This window comes from Lepidothrix coronata, unplaced genomic scaffold, assembly GCF_001604755.1.
Source record: "Lepidothrix coronata isolate B3197 unplaced genomic scaffold, Lepidothrix_coronata-1.0 Scaffold11, whole genome shotgun sequence".
Lineage (NCBI taxonomy): Eukaryota > Metazoa > Chordata > Aves > Passeriformes > Pipridae > Lepidothrix > Lepidothrix coronata.
In genome coordinates this window covers 7,007,368-7,025,775 of record NW_016690191.1, presented here as the reverse complement: position 1 = coordinate 7,025,775, position 18,408 = coordinate 7,007,368, and the positions used below count along the sequence as shown (strand labels likewise).

The following is an 18,408-nucleotide window of genomic DNA, read 5'->3' as shown; positions in this document are numbered from 1 at the left end:
ATGAAGCTAATAAATGTATTGGGCAATATATTTTGGAACTGTGTTAAATTAATTGAGAAAGGGGCCCCTTATTCTGGGGCAAGAGTGCCAGATCAGGAATTATTCTGCAATTTCCCCTTCAAATTCACATCACCTGTTACTCCAAAGAGTACTCACCTCCAGAAAAGTCCCCAGACTCCAGGCCATAGGACCTACTCCTTAAGACTATATTAAGATCTCCCCATTTCATTTCCACACCTCTGAATATGTGCTTCCAGTTCCCAGCCCCTGTGAAATTTAATTTCCTCAACCCACCAGGCTGCTAATCTTCAGTAAAGATGTATCCCAGTCTAAAAACAGAATTGAAGAAGGAAAGAAGCTGCTAATCCTCTGGCCACAGCTATCACAGGCTCAGCAGGTTCTTCCAGCTCATCAAGCTGGCATGAATCAGAAGGGCTTGTGACACCGGATGTGAAGATGAGGAGACAGGGATGGATTTACAGAGAAATTCTCCCCTTATCCCAAATGTTCAGCAACTCTTTTGTGGTATTAGCCCACCTACATTTCCATGATCTGTATTATCCTCTGCACTATCTACCATCCTTCCTACTTCTGCTTCTAACATCTTTTCACCAGTATGTCACTGGTGATAAACTGCTCATCTCATTTCTAGTCCTAGAAAGTCAGAACACATGCACGCACACACACATTGTTAATTGAGATAGTGGTATTAAAGGGAAAAAAGAAAGTCCCTTGCAGAGGCCACCAAACAGAGTAAAGCAGAAGTACAAAGACATTCTCACAGCAGTGTAAGAACTTGGGGATGAAAGAAAGAACAGCCTTTGGCCAAAACTGAACCTGTAGTGCAGGAGGGTTAATCATAGTTGTTTTACAAATCAGGGGCAGCAGAAGTGATCAAATCTGTCTCTCCACCCTTGCTGACAAGTCTTTATAGAAGGCCATTTGAAAAAAAAAAAAAAAAAAAAAAAGCCTGGGAAAACTGAAAGTAGCAACAGCACTTGTTCCAGCTTTGCTTTATGTGCTGCACCTGACGTGTACATGGTGCTTTTCCTGGGACATGCTGGACGTATGGAATAATTAGACTGGGAGCACTGTAAATGTACATTAAGAAGAACATTGGGATTCTCCATTTTGCTGTTCCTCCTGCTCTGCTCCATTGTTTGTGCATGACAAGGGGGCTGAGCACCGGGTAGGCAGCAGCTGGCAGGACATCCACTACCAGGCTCTTGCTCGGGTTGCCCATTTGATCCCTTCAGTGCCAGGATGCCTGGCCAGCTGCTGCTTTTCCAAAGTTTCTGTTCTACACAGTTAACCAGGACAGGAGCTGTTTCACCCATCAATGAAGTCCAAAAGCTTCCAAAACTACATCCTGTATTTCTGCAGGAGGTGGGAGTGGAAGGGACATCTTGCAAGCCACAGAGGACTTGCTGCAGCCCTCAACATTTACTTCCCAACCTGAGTTCTCTCTGCAGAGAGGAGGTTCTCCTTTTATGGGTAAAGTCTCTCACATGCTGCTGCTTCTTGTTTTATGAGAAAAAGGGCCATTTCCAGTGTTGGAAATAATGCTTTTTTTATCCTGCATCACTTTGCATTCCCAGAAAAATTCAATGAAAAATTAGGTTCATTTTTAACCCTAAAAGCCAACAAATCAAACAAAACTCATACAATTCTTGTCCTCCTTCATGAAAAGAAATGTAAAAATAGCCCTCCCCTCCAATAAAAAGACTAATAATTGTTTTTCCTCTGGTAAAATATTTCTGTTCTAAAGCCCTCTCTGACAACCTGTCTAAATGCAACAAAAGTGGGTTCATGATTATGTGAATTGTATTAAGTAAATCTCCTGCTACACCTCTACACCTACTCCATTGCTCTCTTTTTTTTCCCAAGGTAATTAACATCTCTGTACAGTTGGCTTCCCACATCCTCCACCCAGTCTAAATCTCTAAAATTTCCTATTTTTGCTTTGACATCTGACTAGAACTTTTTTTTTCCTTTTAGGCACAGCACACACATCCACCCACACGATTCAAAGCACCAGCAGCTGTTTCACGAAGAAAATCTACAGCAAGGATTTTCAAACACTCTAGAACAAATTGTTATCCAGGAATTTCATGCAACAATTTAAAAAATATATAAACCAAGATGCTTGTGGATTATTCTCACATGAGAACTAAGATTCCTAACTTATCACAGAAAGGGAGAAGGATACAGTAGAGACTCTTTATTTTTTCCTAGTGATTAAAATTGGGGCGAGGAAGAAGGTTGCTTTATCTATAATTAGATAGAATTATAAAACTTCCCAAAGTCATATCACATTTATGCTTTGGGAGATTTAATAAAAGCATATAGTCTTTGTGTAGAGTACAACCACATCCCTAAGTGAATAATTTAAGCACTGATCATTTTCTGCATCCTTCAAGCTGTGTGGCAAGAGCTTCAGTAAAGCCTGAAGGTCCCTTTGCAGAGGTCAGGAATGGCACAACCACACAGCATCATTACAGACTCCTCTACTCTTCAGCAACCTACACACCTCAGGAGTGGTTAGCAATAGGATAGCTTACTTCCTCTCCAAAATCCAGTAAAACTGTCCCTTGGCAGGAGTAATGGCCAAGAAGGACAGGTATGTTATTTTTAGGAGATGACAGGGTGTCCAGGTTTCTTTTCAATAACATCACGTGGTTTCATTAACCTCTCTGGAATGTTCAGATGCCACATCATACTCATGTCTGGTGATCAGAAACGACTCTGTGTGGGGCAGTTACTTACTGAAACACTCTGATAGAGCTTTTCTGAGAAATTTTACAGAGAGGTTTTAAAAAGAAAAAAATCTCCCCAGACCAAAGTTTCCCTACTTGCTGGTGAGTGGTACAGCAAGAAATCCTTAGCACAGACTTTTATTTTTGCTTTCAAATGAGTAAGAAATTTTGTTTCTGAAAAGGTTTATGCAATCTCCTGGATTTGGTTGTGTGTGATCTTTCTGGAGCCAGTGACACACACGACATACATACAAGCAGAAAAATGAGCCAGATAGGAACAGACAGGGGCAGATGTGCTTCTGCTCTTCTGTCAAGGATACAGCTGTTGACAGCACTTTGTTATCTTTTCTCCTAAGCTTACTAACCAGCTTCTGAAGGATTTATTTCCAGAAATAATCCAGGCAATGAAGAGAAGATTTTTCACATTTCAAAGTTAATAACTTGGAAAGAGATTAATATAGAAACATTTGAGTTCTACAGCTCTAGACTTTTAATTTTTTTCTAAACCAAAACACATCCTCAGCAGGTGATCATGATTTCTGGCTGATTCAATCTCAAGGGACCCACCACATTTCCTGGCATTTACTTTGCTCCCTTTCTCAGCTTTTGACAAGCTCTTTTTTCCACCTGGAGCCCTACACCTTGTTTGTGCAAACATTTTTAATTTTTCCTTCCATTGCCAGGTCATCTGTACCTGCTGAGCCAATACAGCAGTTCTGAAATTCCCATTGCAGATAAGCCCTAACCATTTTTTTTCATCCTCTGAACACTGAAAAGACCTGTTCACACAAGTGCACCCAATGTTACCAGCTCTACCCATCTAAACCTGTCTTAGCAACTGTTGACAATCTCCTGCAGACACAACTCCAGGCAATGTACTATCCTCCTAGTTATTAAATCCTGCACCTCCCCTCAACCTGAATTTCTGAATACTTGATATGACCTTGAGCAAATAAAGGATGATGCAAGTGGGGAGTCTCATCCTTGGCTGACAGCTCTGCTTCTCCTTTATGCTGTATTTCTTCATCACCAAATTCCAAAGAAAATGTTCTCAAGTTATTTTAAGGTCTAGAGAGAAACCAAAGCCTAAGTCACTTTAATCAAGCCAAGTAACCCTTAATACAGACACCACAAATATTTTAAGATCATCAGGCACTGTTGTTTTCCTTACTTTCATTCACTCTTACTTCAAAGATGCCTTTGAGAAGAATAAGTCCTAGTCTATGCAGCAGAAGGATCCAGTGCACACCTGAGTGGGCTCACTCCAATGATCCTCATGTTAAAACATCCATTTCCAATTTCTAACTGCATCAGTCCTGCTTCAGCTCTCCCTAACCCCAACACTGACATTTCTCTCTGATACTCCACAGGCTGAACGATTTATGTCTGCACAGGACCCCCCCGGAGAACAACATTTTGGACATTTCCCACACCTTTGAGGTGCCCAACCCATCACTCCATGCAGACACCCTTACACCTCATGCCTTACATCTGCACCACAACCTGCACCCCACAACCTGCACCCCAGCCTGCCCTGGAGCAGCAGCCTCTGCCTGGGAGCCACCAGCACCACCACTGATGGCAGCTCTTCCTTGAGTTGAGGGTTCTCCCTGAATCAGTGATGCTAAAAAGTCTGCAAGCTGCATCACCACAACACTAACACCTTTAAATTAAATCAGAAAACAGCCATTAAAAATAATTATTATTTATTGCAAGTTGCTTCACTGTCTCAGTGAGAGACCAGTTCCAGCTTAGGTTAGGCTGGTGGGCTGTGACTCAGGCCAGGACAGATGTTCTGATCTCAATCTGCTCATCATACCAAACGGAGCAGTTGCCTCTCAGAGAGCAGTCTGATCTAGTTTCACTAGTTACAGCAATAACAAGCCCAAAAGGGATCCCCAAAAAGCAGCTTGAGACTTTTCAGGCATCTTTTATAAAATCCTTTGGTTTAGCACTGTTTGTACTAGAACATGTCTCCAGCAGATGAGCATCATTCTCCAGCACAGGTTGGAAAATTTGAACCAGGAAAAGTCCAAAAGTCACCTGATGAGAGTGATTTAATGGCACAAATTTATTGTAAAGGCTCTAGTACAGATTAACAGTATATACACACCGGTATTTATTATCGCTGTTCTGTTTCAACAGTAAAGTACTATTCTATTTTAGTCTTATATATTATATTAACTATTTGAAGTAGCCCTGTGCAGAGCCAGGAGCTGGAATCGATGATTCTTGTGGGTCCTTTCTATCTCAGGACATTTTACAATTCTATGATTATATAACGTATATATAAAATCACAAAACCACAACTAATGTTTTTACTCAATAGTCATCTCCCTAGCATAAAAGCAATGAGATGTTTCTTGTAACATGCACACGCACAGTGCACACTGGAAGACAGGATCATGCATTAAAATAGTATTTTAAACCATTTTTTCTATTTCAAAAGATGTTCTTTTTATATGGGATGTTAATTAGCTCCATTTGTTGACTCCAGTGTCATTTCCAGTGCTAATAGTCATGCTGAAATTAGGTCCAATAGTTCATTAAATACTTACATACTATGGTAAAGAGAAGATAAAGGCCACCAAATATGCTCATATTTCTGTATTACAGTAATCAGCCAGACCAGTACTGGAAGTCTTTTCTTATGACATATGGAGGTTTCTTTTGTGGACAGGTGTGGACAACAAGGCAGAAATACTGCATCAGCGAAATCAGACCTCCAGAGGTCAAAGCCTGGACACTTTTGCAGTGGTTTACCCTAATGCAGTGTCCCCCTCAAGCTGGATGTGTCTCCTGGGCACAGTGTCACATGCTGCCTTTGGATGAAAGGTCATCAAAGTGTCACATGCTGCCCTTAGATGAAAGGTCCCTTTCGTGTTGGTTCTCAGTGTCAGACACATAAATTATATTGAGCTCATACTTCTCCCCATCCAGGTTTTATGGCTGGCACACTTTCTGGGACCACCAGAAGAGATTTCCCACACAGCCTGGAAGAAACTGTGAGGCAAAAGAAGTTTTGGAGAAAAAGAAATACCCATCTCAGTTACTCGGTGGGGAAAAAAAAGCTTTGAGAAAATGGAACAAAAAGTATTTTCTGCTAATTTAATCAGATTTTACTAGCAGGGACTCTCTGGAAATCATAGTCCTGCCAATGCTGCTGTCAGCAAAATAATCTTCAGGGCAAGAAGTGGGGCCTCTTGGCATTTCAGCAGGCATAGGGCAGCTGGCTGGGACCCCAGCAGCACCACACTTCTGGGATACAGCACACAGCAGTGTGACAAGCAATGGCCATAAATATAAAACTAGGGCAGGCAAAACTAGAAATCAAAGAATCTCCATTCTTTTGACAAAACACACAAATACGTTCACCCACATCTTTCCAAATCATAGCATCTAATTCAGGATTTTTCCATACACGTTAAAAGAAAAGGCAACACACCGTTTTGTAAGGTCACTTTTCATGTACTTTTATGTCCCTTTATCTTTGGCTACCCAAGGCTGTAAAACATCCTCTGTAGTTTCACTACAGAGGCATTAAACTTGAAAAATTAGGTAGTTAAAAAACTTTGGCATTTAAAAAAAATATGGGCATTTAAAAATAGAGCACTCTACATCACGTAATTCATCGGGTATAGGGTCAGATGAACACACACTGATAACTCTGAATGCCAGGTGAGAAGGTGATGTTTTGATTGTTTCTGCTACATGTTATCTAAAATCAGATCCATGAGGTCCTGGAGGCAGTTAAATGCTGCCACACCAACGCAGACCCCTGGTGAGGTACATGCTGCCAGAAACCTTTTATAATTCAGTGCCAAAAATTTTGTAATATGTAAATTACCTAGTAGGCTTTTCCTGAGAAAGAGTTGCTATTGGTTTAGTGGCTGAATTTACGTCAATGAAATAAAAAAAAAGGAACAAAAAGAACTAACAAGATGAAGGAATTTCATCTGTGCTACCATACCCTGCAATTGTTTTCCTGTGAAAAAAAAGCTTCTCAAATCTAAGAGTCACCTTTTGGCAAAATACTCTAGGATATTTTTAACAGCTATGCCTTAAAATAATTCCTTTTCCGTGGGCAAAGAAAATGATCTGTTTTGAGTGTCTGAACACATCACTGGAAGGATTCTGAATTTCCTCTCTGTGACTCCAGTCGTGACAACACGGAAAGCGTGGTCAGAAAGAGGTGGGCAGCTATTCAATTAGGTAGCAATTAGGACCAGTACAGGAACTGACAAAGCCAGAAATACATCAAATATTAGCAGACTTACATATCACCCCTTCTTACCTCACTAAATATCTGCTGCCACAGGCTGCTGGGGCTCTGTCCCTGCCAGCTTCATTTTGCTCTGGAAATCACACTGTCTGCTGCATATATACCATTAAATCAAACAGCTTCATCACACCCTACAATGCCCTGTATTTGCTTTGGGGAGAATTATGTGAATACTGATTGGCAAAATTTGGCCCATATTCTTGTTCTCAGTAATTGCAATTTACTTCAGAAATAGATTCACTGATTTTGCTTTCCCAGTCCAGCAATTTTTCTGGTTCTCCCTTCAGTACTTTCACACACTTATGCCCAACTTAGCTGCTGCTCTCCAATATTCTAGGTAATTGTCAGGTAATAAATTCTTAAATGATCTAGTAACCGGGAATGAGTGTCAGATGGCTGGGGTTTTTTTCCCTGAAACACAGACTTTATTTCTGTATCATGTATTTACCACAATTACTCTTGCAATCTAGTAATCTTTTAAACCCTGATTTTAATTTTTTCTAGTCATCTGTTTAAGCATCTCTCAGAGACAACTTAGGACTGGCATCTGAGATGACTCTTGCTGCGTCACTTTGCTGCTGCCAACTCAGTATGTCTCACTATACGCTTTATTGCTGGCTATTTATTTTTAAGATAGCTTTACGTTCCTTGTTAACAACTCATTTCTCAAAAGAGAAAAATGACCTTGCAATCACAAGTTCTGTAGAAATACAACATATGAACATTTGAAAATGAGGGCAGAAGATTGTTTCTGAGGGATTATATCTCCATCTGAAATGCCTTTCCTCCTTCTCCATACTGTTTGGACAACACATATTTCCAGTTTATAAAAAATAAATAAACCCACCAACCTGGGCACTACCATGCATTATTCCTGAAGATGATAGAGGCTATTAGTCTGCATAATTTTCATACCTTTTCAAACTTTCTTTTCACCTCAAAAAGACAGATCAATGTAGGTCACTTTTAATGAGGAGCCCTGTGTGTGGCTTTCCCCACACACTGCACAGCAGCTGGGCACTTACAAGTTCACGTTCTCCCTGCACCATCCATGTATTTTGTCATTTTTCAGCAGGGTTGACTTTTGCCCACAACACTGAACACTTTCACATGGTGAAGTCTTTGGCTGCATCATTAACTCTGAATCAGTGTATGCCCTTGCATTTTACTGTATCATTTCCTCCACCATTCATTATGCCACAGTTAGCCTCTGGCTAGAAACCTCTTAAAACGTCATGATGAAATTACTTTCTTGACAACATACAAGTCAATTACTATGTAATTAAAAGATATACTAATCTATTCCCTTGTTTGGTCATGGTATCTTGGTTAAGATCATTCAGTGCATTCTTTTATAGTACTTGTGAAATCTTTTGCTATAAAGTGTAAGATACTGTCCACAGCACCTGTTTTTCTGTCAAAGACACAGGAATTATAATAGCTGTTCTCGTCTAGCTTTGCAAACATGAGGAATTAAAGTGGTACAAGCTGTTTTGAATCTAGGGTCTCCACCATGCAGTGCTTGATTCCCCAGGCATTTCAGTGGGGCTTTTTTGTAATTGGGCTGAGAGGATTTGGAAGAAACCTTGTACCTGAAGATGTATACCCTCTCCTGGTTGCCCTCCTGGTTTTCAGCATAAGACTCTTGCACATCCCTCTGCAAGGTAAGAGTTAAGCTGTCTTGACTTCACTCTGCTTCCTATCTTTACCCTACTCTCTTTCTATCCCATTTTTCTCTGCCGCAATGTCCATCCTCACCACTTCCACGTGTACCTGCCAGGTCCCCCTAGGTCCTTCCCCACTTGGCAAAGTGGTAAGGATGTGAAGGCAGTGTTGTATTGTGCTGGGCAGCAGAGCCAAGCAGCTCCTCTGCCCTTCTGCCAGCCAGGCTCACAAAATGAGCTCCCAATATTTATACCTTTAAACACACAGACTCAGCAGTTCCCTTAATCCCCCTCTTTAAGCCCATTGCAAAATCCTGCTGCTCCCCTCTGCCCTGCAGAACCCTTCCCCATCCTCCAGCACCCCAGGTGCATGGGGACGAGTGGCAAGGAGGAAATAGGGACAGGCTATGCCTGCTGGGAGAAGAGAGGATGGGGCTGAAGGACAGGGGACTGCAGAGGCTCTGGACCTTTGAGGACAGCAGAAGCTGCCTGGAGAAGCCACTCCTGCCAGAATCACAGCCCATCAGATCAGTGCTGCAGCAGGAGGAAATACTCATCAGGGTGACATTACACAGCCTGCCCTGTGCTTGGCACGGCAGCAGCACTAACAGGGTCCAGCAGCCCTGTGCTCCTCTGCAACTCAACACGCTGCCCAGAGTGACACATTGAATGCTACAAGTAAAAGAAAGCTTATGCAACCAGGTAATGAGCAATATTTAAGTGAAATGCCCTGTGGTCTTGATCACTTTAAAACATTTTTATTGTTACTATATAACATCAACGTAAGGTAAAAAAACTACCAAATTAATCCAACAGCTGCATACGAGTTGGATTTAACTGAGATTTCTTTGCAAGCCAATGTGCATTGCATATGTTTGTCTCAAATAAACTGTTAGAACAGCCCCTTTGCAGCTCAGACAAGGATGGAGAGACACATGTCCTTTGTCACCACCTTCCTCCTAGGGCCAAGTCCCTTCATTTACTTGAGCTTCAGCTTTTTTGTCCGTAAGACAGAGATAACTCCTGCCCACAGTGGTGCTGTGATGCTGATCCATCTGGTATTTGCCAACACACAGAAAACTTCATTCTAATAAGTGAAATGTACAGAAAGCAGGACACCATCATCTGAAGCTGTCTATATTCTTCCTCACAGTTTTAGCCAGTTTCATTTTTGCCTGGAAAAGTAGGTCAAAACACTAAACAATAATTGGTTGAGGGGAAAAATGCAACTTTTAACTTATTTGGGCATAGTCACCAATTTTTTCCCAAATTAGCACTCTTAAAATGGACATGCAGGGTCACGGGACTCTCCAGAGGCGAGTAAGAAGGCAGCATCTCCTCTCAACCTGTTCCTTAATCAGCAAAGATTCAATAAAAGAGGAATAATTTATGTGGCCAGAAATTGATTCCTGCTTGGGAGGCCCCATGGGAGAATTCAAATCATGGAACACTCACTTTCTTCTGGGACATACTAGAATGGGGGTGGGGAGTTGGGGCTGTTCCTTCTGAATGACTTTTGGACAGATCACAAAGCAAAGGCCAGATGCCCACCTTATTCTCAGCACACACTTTCCAGTCACAGCTCTGGGTAGGAGCTCTGGCTGTGGGTATACACTGCCCTGCAGCTTCGCCTGCCGCATACAGTAATTACTTTGTTTTCATTAATTGCTCTTAATGCGTGCATGCACAGCCACAAATCAGGCAACCCACTGCTGCGAGTACAGCAGTTTTGGCTTGGAAAAAAACTCGCCTGGGTTTGTAAAGGCACCAGCCCACTACCAGCAGCACCAGCTTCTGCCAAGCAGAGGCATCCATGGGGTATAAGCAAATTTGGGGGGTGCTCAGCTTTCCCCAGCAAGTTGCAGGGGCTGTGTGTGCCCTCTGCAAACCAGGGCAGAGAGCTGGCATTTCTGGGAATGAGCACACCAGCACAAACAGCATAATGATGGGATGTATTAATGCTGTACCGGTGTCAATGAGACATTACCATCAATTTAAGCAGGCAGTATGGCTGATTTATAAGCCAATATATAACCAAATATAGCACAGGAGATGTTTGGAAAAACAAGTATGTGAAATAGGCATGACAAATAGAAAAGCTTTATTAAGGGATGATTTCTGTGATCTCTATCTCCCAGAACTGTGATATTTTAACATCCTCATCCAAACAGGAATGCAGATAAACAGGCTGTGAACTCATCTTGTTGTCCTGTGGTTTGTGCTTTGACAGAAATGACCAATGATTTTTGTACATGAGTAAAATGTTTTCACTTATACCTCTGACTGGGGTCTGCTAGGGCAAAGTGGTCACTCATCAAGTGACCTTGGAGGGCCTAATCAGAGGCATAAATCTAGTATGTAGTAAAAACAGTTGTCTGAGCAACCTATTCAACCCAGCTGATTGGGATTCTTACAGGAAATACTTCAGCACACTCTCTGGCAATGCAGAACAAAATAAGAAAAAATGTGGGGGCAGAGTCTTCATGTCAAACTTGTAACCTAAGGCTGATGAACCCCAGTGTAAAAGCTAAAGAAAATTAAGTACTAACCTGTGAATAGTTCAACCAGGCAAAAGTGAATATGCAGTTGGCATTTACATTAAAAGCTCTAGTCTGCGTTTATCTGTCTCCTCATTCCCTTTAAAAAGAAAATTTTTTTCACCAAAAAGGCCTCAGCCTTATCCACCCAATATAGGTGGCTGTTTTAGATACTGTGTCACAGACTCAATTTGGACACTTAAGGCTCTTGGCTCGTTACAGTCATGAAGCAAATTAGTCAGAGACAAAATCATTTAAGTTGGGCAAAATCACTTTTCAGGTGCCCTATGTTTTTCCAATTATCATTGCAAGTCTCCATAACGGATTATACAAAAAACCTGAGTATTTATGCACTTAAGTGTTTAATGCAGCCCCTCTATGTCTGTCTCCAGCCAGGGCTGACAGTCACACCCCGCTCCACACAGCAAACACGCCGGGGTACCACCAGCCTCCTACCTTGGCTCCATCCACACTGATAATCCGATAGCTGTTTCTCGTGCTGTCATAGAAGTAGGAAACAGTTACAGCCTGCTTGCTTGCAGGAACCCAGTTCTTCTTCGTGCTGGGGTCAATTTGGAAGACATGGGCTCTGGTGGTGAAGATGGGCTGTTCTCTGGAATAGGGAGGGACAGGAGAAATGGATGCATGAGTCTGCGGAAGATGAAATGTTCCAGAAGCCCAGCCTTGACCAGGCATGTTGAAAGCACAAGGCAGAGAGTGCCTGGCAATCCCCCAAACGAAAAGACAGAGCAGTGACTCTGCCAAGCCATGATCCAGCCTTGGGTACCTCTCCCTGGCATCACTAAGTTACATTCAGCACCTGAAGTTACTGCCATAGCCTGAGAAACAATCAGCTTTTTTCTCCCTGCATTATACTAACTCAGTACCCACCCCTTCCTCAAAACACTTACTTGCAGGAAAGGACATTCACATGCATTCTTTCTTTTCCCATCCACATATTTTGCCAGAAGCAACAAGCCCCCCACAGCTGGATTTCCTCCTACCAACATTCCTGTTAACTGCTACCTACAGCCAGGGCTCCTCTGTGGATGCACTAAGGACCCCAGTGACCTACAGGCATGGTACAATTACTGAAATATTAATCTCTCTCCTCAGGATCCCACTGCTCTGCGGATGTGCATGAAAATTTCATCAGATGCAAACCAGTCAATCATCCTGGGAAGCGAGGGGAAAAAAGAAACACAACCAAACCCCAGAGCTGATATATATATTGCCTTTTAGTTCAGCTCTTAGTGGATGATGTACCACCCCTGACACCCCATTCCTAAGCACCAGCTCTCCTTGGATGTTTTTCTCATCAAGAAAACTGTGCACACAGTGGAGAGGTTTTGTTTTACCATCAGCACGTGACAATGCAAATCACACATAAAGCAGAGAAGACAAAGGACCAAAAGAAACAAATGTGATACACAAAAAGTCATCCAGGCTAAAGATCAGAATTAAGACTTACTTAAATGCCATAAAACTAAATTCACTTCCAACCAGACCTTTAATCCAAGTTTTGCAGTAGAAGTGAACTGCAAATCAAGCTCTGCTGTGCTTTTATATACATTTTTATGCTTTTGGTTCCTAAAAGCTGCAGTATATAATGTTCTGTATTAAGTGTACTGCTCAGTATATTCTTACCCCATACAAAATATCATATCATGAATAGGTACACTTGACAGAATTATGACAGGATTCAAAAACTATTGTACTACAAGAGTTACCACCTAGAATGTTGACCACATGGAAACTGAAAAGGCTGTCAGGATGAATTTTGCACAAAGCAAATGAAAAGAGGTAGGCAAAAGGCCAGAAAGATCTCTTATTCTCATATGTTATTCTTTTTTGCTCAAAGAAATAATTATCTTCTATTATTCTCAGTCCCATAGTTTTGGAACTATGTTTTTATTATTATTTCTATAATTTTCAGCTCCTTGTATAGCCACCTGTGCATTTTTTGAACACAACCATTTCAGATACCGTATGTAGGAACCATATAAACCCTCACACATGATCTTAATCATTGCAGTTAAATTAAAATTGAGGGGAGAAAATTTGCAAATATCAAACAGATAAAGTGATTTAAGAGTAGAATTAGCTCAGTGGAGTAATGGAGTGAACTAGTAAATCCCAGCAAGGCCTCAGGAGGGAGAAAATAAAACAGTGGTTTTCTCCTTGCAAGACTTATGCAGAGTTCTACATTTTTCCATTTCTGGATGGACAGCTGTGCTGAACCATGTAAAATACTTACTTGAAATACACTGAAATTAGAATGGGACTGTCATGTTACAGCTGTCAAAGAGTAGCATTTGCTTCAGTTCTTCCTTATCAGTAACTCACTGAACCCAGCTCTCATTTCACAGGCTAATATCGATGCCATCCTTAGCTGGGAGGAAAGAAAGGGCAGGTCTTCATTTAAAAGTATTTCCAACATCCATTACACTGGATTAGCACTGTAACGCCCACGAAGGTCATGGAGTTTGTCTGCAATAATGAATGCAGGGAGGGGAAGTTTCTTGCAAGCTGCTTAATCTTAAAAATATGTACTTTGCCTGAGTGAAGGATGATTTTGAATTTATTTTGCCTTTTACTCAGTTCTATATTTTTAGTTGATTCTACTAAAAATTGGTTTTGCTACAGTAATATGACCTAAATATCACAGTTTAAACTTTCCAAAGTTTCCCCCATGCAAACCTATTCCACAAACAACTTTAACTCTGTTACATCATCTTAATGATACCAGAAAACACTGTTAAAACTATGCCTGGCCTCTTTGCTGCAGGAGCAGTAAGCATATAAATTAAATCTGGAGATAATAGAAGTAGAAGGAAGGAAAAAAACCCACAACCATCTATCTCCATTTCTTCAGGAGTCTTGAAGCAGCTACTGCTGTCAACGGGAGCTGTATACATGTATCCAAGTGGATAAATTAATGGATAATGAAGCTCAGGGCTTGAGATAGTCAACTATCCTTTCACGTGGGGCTTTTATTAAAGGCAAAATCTACGTTTCTAAATCTTATTATTATTAAACAACGACAAAATCCCCCCCTACATTTTGTGTGTGCAAACAGCAGCTGTAACACTCACAGTGATAGTTGCTAGTTGATAAATCATTAAAAATAAGAAAATGCAATGTGTAAACTTAAGCATTTTAACTCATTTGAGGTAAGTGAGCTGTGGACCTTCTGTTGAGACTCAGATTTGGAAGAGCCAGTTGGATGCTCCACCTGCCTCTGACCTTTCTGCCATAGGTGGCTCTACAAGGCAGCAAAGCCCCAGGATTGATTTTTGACCCCCTGGAGAAAAGGAAGCACCCCCAGGACATAGCCTCCTGGATCTCCCAGTGTTGCCTCACAATAATTAAGAAGATGCATTTCTGTGGCTGTGTCTGCCCTGCTGCAGGTCTGTGCTCAGCTCTTACTCCAAGGAGCCCAAACCCACTGTCAGGGCCCACGAGCCAGCACTGGGAGCCGGTGCCACCACACCTTCCCACATACTACAGCGGGTTGGGAAAGGCAACAGCACTGACAAACTCCAGTGGTACAGCTTTTAACATGGGGGGGGAACATCCTTCACTACATCCCAAACTCCTTTGACCACTGAGGCACACACAGGCAACTATAAAACTGTGGCACTCAATTTTCAAATGAAACGCTGAATTAGTTACTTTTAAAACACTTTACCAGGGCCCTACAGAGCTCCGCACGGAGATGTATTATTCTGTGTAACTCACTTGCTGCTTTTGACATTCAAGAAAGCACTTTACGGTAGAGTAACAGCTTTGTTTCCCAGTGTTCCTTTCATTTTCGTTTTATCAGAGATTTATCAACTGTTATGATAAAACAGCAGCAATGCTAACTCGAAGCTCCTACAGCACATGCTGCATGGTTTGAGCCCCGTGAGCTGGTCGTTCCATGAGGCTGCCAGTTTGCCCGGGGAGGCAGGGAGCAGCAGCACTGCCAGCTGGGCTGTGGACCCGCACATCAGAAGGCAAAGAGAATTTATGAATGTTTAAAATCTCATTAATTTTAACCAAAGTTGTTAATGATTGATTAAATACTCTTTAAAAAAAACCCAACTGTTTAAAAATCAATTAGACAGTAACATCCACTGTTTAGAGTAAAGCTGCTCGAAAAGTAGAAAATTATACCTAATAGTTCTTTGTTTAGTAATGTAATTTAAGACAGAAAATGCTTTTTATTATTAAATATGTAAAGCATGTTTCAAAAATATAATCGCAATTTTCAAGTAATGGTTTACATATTTTAGTCGACCTTTAATTTCTGTGTCATATGAGACAAATCTCAAGTAAAAAACAACCATTCTCCATCAATGTCATCAACCTTTTCTGAAGAATTTAAAAAGTGAAAACCGAGACTCTCAAGCTAACTAACTGCTGCACAGCTGCGAGAGATGCAGCATCACTTTCTGGTTAATACATAACCACGCCAAATTTTACAAGTGTGTGACTAGCTGCAAGCCATGTGTTCTACATTACTCTTCCTAATCAACGGGAATGAGCTCTCACCCAGGAAAAGTTCAAATTATTTAATTTAAATTTCCTTGTTTATCACTTGAATCATGAGCACAACCAGTGATTTAAATCACTTCAGCTGTAAAGAGCCTCTGCTGACTGGCAGCCAGCACCCTAAGGGCTGTGGGATGCTGGTGGAGCTGCAGCATGGAGAGCCCTGGCTGGGTGGACAGCCAGCATCTGGGAGAGCCGGGACCCCGGACCCAGCCACGCATGGGGCCACGTGGAACCAGCTCCAGCTCTGAACCAGGCACTGATGATGTGAACACTTCTGTACTGGAGCAACCCTTTCTGGTAGTAAATAAAACACAGTGACTCACGTGGGTGGCTGCGGGATCAGCACTCAAATACTTTTAAATGCACAAAGTGTCCAGTGCACATCGGGTGGATGCGCTGACTGCACAATAAATAGAACAAAGCAGGTCCTTTAATTTTTGTAGGATCTGGAAGATCAAATATAGTTGTGACAGGAGCTCTGGTACTCCACCAGAGGCAAAACCACTCTTTGCACATTTTGCTAAAACTTTCATTAGTGGATCACTTAAAATTTCTGCGATGAGGATTCCTAGTTTACAGGACAGGATTTTTTGTGCTCTCCCGACACTAATAGTAAACAGTCTTGCATTTGCTGTCTAATTTATCAATTGAAATAAAAATATTTTTTGAAAGCACACATCCTCATATATCTGCCATTTGGTGGAGGATGCACATGGCTGCAAACAGCGCATCAGCATAGATATTTTCAAACGTGGTGCTTCCTGCTACAGACCAGCATTGTGCACACGCTGAGCTTTATACTACCTGACAGCACCAGCAATCTGCAGTGATTTGCTGTAACAAGTATTAGATAATGAGGATCTTTCAAGAAAGAAGAGTAGATACAAATGCAAAATCCTACTTTGTGACATATCCCCTATCGCTGGTCATGATACAAAAAAATTTATTTGCTAAACGCAACGTGATAAACTTGTTGTTAACAGTTATTTGGATTGAATATCACTACTACTACCTGACAGTGCAATAAAAAGAGTAAATCCTCTATGTACATCTTCACATATCGTAGTTTGGAATGCCATTTGTATTTATTTGTGATTGTTCAAAAATAAGCAATGTTGCTAAAAAGAAGAGTGCTCTTCCCAAACCACCCCTGCCCAGCCATGGCTTTCACACTAGCTGCCCTCAACTCCTGTGTGGTAGTGGGACAGGCACGATGCCAGCTCCCAAAGCCACCCAGCATTACCAGTGCCTCTGATTTCCCCAACATGCATGCACAGCTCCAAAGGCTAATACATATTAGAGAGGCAAACTCATGCCTTTGGTCCCAAACAAAACTGAGTAACTGTATCCTACCCCTTGAAAGCAGCAAGCTCTCCAGTTACCCCTCCAAGACCCCAAAAGTCACTGAATGTCCCCCTTCAGCCACAGCAGTGCCAGCACGGGGGGTCCCCAGGGTCCCTCGGGGTGCACAGCTGCCCTGCCAGGCTGCTGTTGCCTTGCCTTTCTAGGTTTTATTGCTGCACGATGGCCCCTGAGCTCACAGATGGAGATTTTTCTCCTATTTGGAATACTCAGCTCGATGAAAGTCCAGGCAAGTTATGATGCCTAAGAATTACCTGTGAAAACACTGTTTCATCTACCCATAACTCTCCCCACTAGTTCATACAAACACATCTCAAACTTCAAAAGACAACCAACCTCTCTCCCCAAAACACCAAAATCCAAGTAAAGGTATTCCTCTGATGAAGGCATAACCGCTGTGGGCAGAAGTTGCAGTTCGTGGTGTCACACACTGCAATACCGCAATCAGTACAGCGGTTGCAGTTTATGCACAATACTAATCTTTGCTCCAAGCAAAAATGAGAGTCCATTATCCTCCAGCCTGTTATCTCTACATGTTGGACACTTGGGCCATCTTGGATAAAATCTTTTTAGAAAAAAGAAAACCACAAAAATTAGCTTCATAATGATGACTGAGAACAACGACAGAGGACCCCTTCTCACTTCTCTGCACACACTCCAGTCAAGACAAGAGCATCCCCCTTTACACTCAGCACAACACAGCAAATTCAGCTGTCTCAGCCCAATCCCTGAGATACTGTCACCTCAACGTCCATCACTGCCCAGATCATGGCTGGGGGCAGGGACCAGGACAGCAGGTTGGGCCCACTCAGCACAAGCTGAGCTGGGGAGAGGTGAACACTAAACCTGCACATTTTTTGGATGTGATAGCAGCAAACTGGCATTTTGCTCCCTTCCCAAATTGCCATATGCTAATTAATCCAGGTCACTCAGATCTCGTCAGCTGCCACAGGCAGGTTCTGGTGCCGGCTGCCAGCCCACACAACTAGCAGAAGCAAATAAGAGCCTGTTTCGACTTGCAAGGGTGCAAAACTCAGCATGAGGTGAGCAGGTGGGTAATGGCTCCATTTTACACCTGAAGAAACAGCCAGGGAGAGCGAGATGGCATCCCAGGATAACAGAGACACTAGCAAGCCTGGAAATAAAATTAAATCACCTCATTTTCTCTCTGTAGCTTAGCTATCACTATCATTTGCAGGGCAGTTTTATACCACATCTACCCAGGGAAGTTTTTGACTACCTGAATTTAAAAGGCTAAATCAACAGCT

General features: G+C 42.0%; 1 protein-coding gene across 3 annotated transcripts in view; it reads right to left on the bottom strand.

Annotated features, from left to right (window-relative positions):
• HOMER2 (homer scaffolding protein 2) overlaps positions 1-18,408 on the bottom strand; it is a 63,444-nt gene that overhangs the window by 27,558 nt on the left and 17,478 nt on the right. For all 3 annotated transcript variants that reach the window (XM_017805152.1, XM_017805153.1, XM_017805154.1), the window contains exon 2: positions 11,696-11,852. In XM_017805152.1, the coding sequence (XP_017660641.1) occupies positions 11,696-11,852 (157 nt within the window). The remainder of the gene's footprint in view (positions 1-11,695; positions 11,853-18,408) is intronic.